The sequence below is a fragment of the Agrilus planipennis genome, unplaced genomic scaffold (assembly GCF_000699045.2).
Source record: "Agrilus planipennis isolate EAB-ADULT unplaced genomic scaffold, Apla_2.0 scaffold145, whole genome shotgun sequence".
NCBI classification, from domain to species: domain Eukaryota; kingdom Metazoa; phylum Arthropoda; class Insecta; order Coleoptera; family Buprestidae; genus Agrilus; species Agrilus planipennis.
Genome location: NW_020440372.1, coordinates 792,707 through 797,181, shown reverse-complemented (window position 1 = coordinate 797,181; position 4,475 = coordinate 792,707). Strand labels below are relative to the sequence as shown.

The following is a 4,475-nucleotide window of genomic DNA, read 5'->3' as shown; positions in this document are numbered from 1 at the left end:
ACAATTATATAAAGTATGTATTAAAGACAAAAATTTTAGTTACAATTTTCGTATTAGATATATAATTTAAATTGATAGATTATATTAAAAAATCCTGCACTAGGTTAGGTTATGGAACGAAACATGAAAGTTAGGGTGCAGGAGAACCAACCCCTTGAAGACAATAGTGGCAGAAGTTTTAGTCGGGCCATATTCCATTTTGTTAGATCCCGTTAGGGTTCACATTTTTTGTCTTATCAATGCACGAGAAAATATTCCATGAATTTTTTCTTCCCTTTTTTCCCGGAATGTGGAGTATTTTTAGTAAATTATACTGTCAAAATCAAGCGGTTAGGCAGCCAGTTTTTACAATTTTTCCTCATGTACATATATCACTTAGGCGGAAACTGAGCCAGTTCCTAATACGGGAGGAGAAGGGGAAAAAAATAAAAACTGGCGGCCTAACTGCTTGATTCTGACGGTATAATTTACTAAAAATACTCCACATTCCGGAAAAAAGTGTAAGAAAAAATTCATGGGCCATTTTCTCGTGCATGGATAAAAAAACTGTGAACCCTAACGGGATCTAACAAAATAAAATATGTCCCGACCAAAACTTCTGTCACTATTGTTTTCAAGGGGTTGGTTCTCCTTTACTGTACATGTAACACTTTAAGAATTTTTTTGAGATTAATAATATCTAATAATTATCTCTTTTAACGCTTTTATTTAACTTTAACTATAATACCATACGAAAACAAGAGTATCATGTTTTTGTTTTGAAAGACTTAAAAAATAAGTGGTTGTTTTTTTAATCTCTAAAATATAAAATCGCATTATTTATTCATACACAAATTAAAAATTTATTTTAGATTTTATATGTAAGTACGTATAAAGCTATTGTTTCTGCATATATTTGTCTCAAAGTCCGAATAAAACATTCACTGACCGAAACAATTGATCACAGCACATCGTGGTTATTTGAGATAATTTAATCCGCAGCATATATAAAATACGTATATGTAAATGGACAATACACATGCACTTCTTCGAAAACTGAGAAAAGCAACAAAGTGTGTACGCAAATGTACTTAAGGCTTTATTTTACTTTAGTAGACTTGTGTCAGTATTTAAGTAATTAAATGTCAGTATTTAAATACCAAGGGGGTTACTTTAATACTGTAATTTTTTTATATCATTTAGGCAAATGCTGGGGTATAAGTATTTCAAATATAATCTTTCATCTCTCTTTCATCTTCATTTCGTCCGTCTCATTTGTCTTATCGAAATGAAACATTAAAAAAAAAGGGCAAAGGTAAAAAAGCACCTGAAGTAATAATATATTATATTTTAGTCCAGCTATCTCCTCCGACTTATTCCCCGTCCGTAAAATACTGTTGATGTTCTAGACATTGCCGAAGAAGACGCCGATTTCGGTGAAGTTGATCCTGAATGAAAGTTCTATTAATTTTCTAATCTATTCAGGAGCAACTAACGAAGGTTTCATGTGTAGCACCTGCAGTGTTTGGTTTCTACTCTGTGCCCTCGCCCCTAAAATTTTCGTTACCTAGGAGTCGAGCAGCCATCTCTCCAGATTTCGATCCAGATAGGTTCCAAATGGTTAGTAGGCGCTCCTTGGAGTGGATCCAACACTACCCAGTTGTATATACGGTTGGGTGTCTTTTAAAGATTACCCCTCTTCCACGAAAACAAAAAAATCTTTCAAATCACAGAGCGACATGACCTAGTGAAACCACAAAGTTGCATACTAACTACCTCAAGATAAATGAGGGAAGATTTGTTGTCACAACCTCGCCGGGAATCGAACCCGGGAGCTTTGGCTGACTTTATGCACTAATGCTATGCCCACTAAGGTACGAGAGATGACAACAGCAACGACAAACTGCACTTATTAGCTCACAGATCTATCGAACTAATGTAATTATATTAATACTATATACATGAAACACTTTGACATTTAATAGTGGTTAATATCAAATATTAAATGTCAAGGTGTTTAATATCAATGTCTTATTAGTTAAATATTGTGATCATTATCCTTTTGATGGTCAATATCATAAATATACATAATATTTTCAGTATTTAAATAAAAATAAGGTTGCATTTAATATTATATTATATTCAAGTGGTCTAACTAACCAACTTAATCTAACCAGTAATTAATTTTCTGCTTAGTATTTTTATACTGACTATTTTGGTATAAAGTATTGACAGATAATTTGATTTGCACCTCAGCACACCGGCTATTTTCTGAAAGTGTCATGAAATAAATTTTAGGTTTTTGATCAATTTATTTGAAAAGCTACAACTACAACGGGTTGTGGTTATCTTTTCCCGATATTGATACATTTGATCGTTGAATCAAATACACTTACCGACTATTTTTACCTGAATAAGTAGTATATTTTTTAAACTGACGAACAATTGCTTGTTTTGTGTTTTAGATAGGTAAAAAATAAAAAACAGTACCAAAAATTGTACAAATTAATCGTAAGATTAAAATAAGTTAAATTAGGCAGGTAGATCCGAAATTTATACAAATTGTATTTTTCATGTGATGGCATCAAAAATTGACTGATGCAACATAAGAATTTATTAATTATTATTTACTTCTGCTATCATAAATTTTGTTTTGAAATTGCAAATTACATGCATGATAATGGACATTTCACACATCTGTTTATTTTGCAAAAACGAACGAAATTCGTTTCGAAAATATCCATCAAGTAGCGTGGAATATGATACATGTGTGAAACCTTATAGCTTATCGCCTTTCTCGTAGTATTTCATAAGCCGCACAAAATGATTTAAAAGGAATCAAGTATAAGAAACGCCAGTTGAAATCCAAAAGCCGAACTAGAGAAGTCCAATATTATTCGAAACGTAGAGTTATTACGTCTATCGCAATCGAAGTGAATTAGTTGCATTTTTTAATTGTATCTATTTATTCAAGTGGGACAAACTGTATTCAAACCTTTAGTTAAAAATCTATCAAATCAATCCAATTTTGGTCTTTATTTGAAAAAACAAAATGTCTAGTGTTCTTGCGAGTTCCATGCCTATAATTGAACAACCAGCATCTTTACGCTATTCGTCGATTCCACTATCGACTGCGGTACCTGGCGAAAGAATCATCACCTTGGAAGAAGTCGCATACCATGATACTTGGGATAGTTGTTGGATGGTGATTTACGATAGAGTGTATGACGTCACTGATTTTTTAGATGAGGTAAAACAAAACATATTTTTTTTTGTTTAACTTTATATATTTTTTATTAATAACTTTTAACATTAAGTTTTCAAAATTATTAATACAATGATTACTTCCTATTAAAATTGAAAAGCAAAAAATTAGCAAAATGCATTAATTCACTAATTACTTACATTTTTTGATTCCTCATCAATATTCGCATTGACATTGTATCGTGGTCACAAATTAAAATAAGATAAAAACGATTTCTTATGTCAAGGTTAAAAATTTACGTCATTTATTTATTGCCATGTATCGTAATGTTACATTTTACCATTATTTATGTGTGCGTTTAAATTAATGTAGTCAACATCGTTTTCATTTTTTTTTCTTTTTATTTAATAGGAAAACATTTTTATTTGCTTTAGCCGAACGATAAGTACTTATTTCTTTTTTTTTAGCACCCCGGTGGTGATGTTTTATTGGAATATGCAGGAAGGGATGCAACCTGCGCTTTCAGAGGGTCCGGTCACAGCGCGCTAGCACTAAAGCAGCTTCAAAGCTTTTTAATTGGAGAGCTACCTGCTGAACAGAGAATATTTCGCAAGTCGGGTGGTTATAAGATAAGCAACTTACCCGATTAATTAATATTTACAATCCGTACCGCACCGCACGCTTTTAAGTTCCTATTCAAATTTATTATTACTTGTAATTTTTAAACTAATACGAACGACAGAGTATTTACTGCAAATTATTTATCTATTATTTATTTTAATGGTATATCTATTATTTATTTTAATGGTATGATTGAAATTTAGCAGTATTAAAAATTAGTTTGTTACTTATTAGATGTACTTTTATTTATTTCTAAAGTTACAATAAAGAAATTAAAATGTAAACAGTCCACAAAAAATCAATATAGAACAATAAGTAGTATATACTTTGTAAGTCGTTAATCAGCTAATTTTTTAGCAGTATTGACACTGTAAGCTCTCTTATTGCACTGTTATTTGTGCGCGTACATGTCTTATAAAAATAAAATTGCTGTTTCTTTTTATGTTTTTATTTTAATAAGAATAGTTAGCAAATTTGACTTACGCGACGTAGGTTCCGTACTGTGTCTCGTAAGATGGAAAAGAAAAGGAAAACAAGAAAAGCGGTAAAATAAAATATTTTTTCATATTTTCTTCTACATTAGTGTCACTATAATCTTTTTTGATTTAACATTCATAAGTTTGTACTAAAAGAATTTTTTCGTTGTTCTATCGGGTTGTTCGGAAAGTCA

At 31.1% G+C, this 4,475-nt stretch overlaps 1 protein-coding gene across 1 annotated transcript; it reads left to right on the top strand.

Annotated features, from left to right (window-relative positions):
* Positions 1-2,826: 2,826 nt before the first annotated feature.
* Positions 2,827-3,954, top strand: LOC108736983 (cytochrome B5-like protein). The gene is made up of 2 exons (XM_018469618.2): positions 2,827-3,229; positions 3,652-3,954. Exons 1-2 carry the CDS (start codon positions 3,032-3,034, stop codon positions 3,832-3,834), a joined length of 381 nt encoding a protein of 126 aa, XP_018325120.1. The 5' UTR covers positions 2,827-3,031; the 3' UTR covers positions 3,835-3,954.
* Positions 3,955-4,475: the final 521 nt, after the last annotated feature.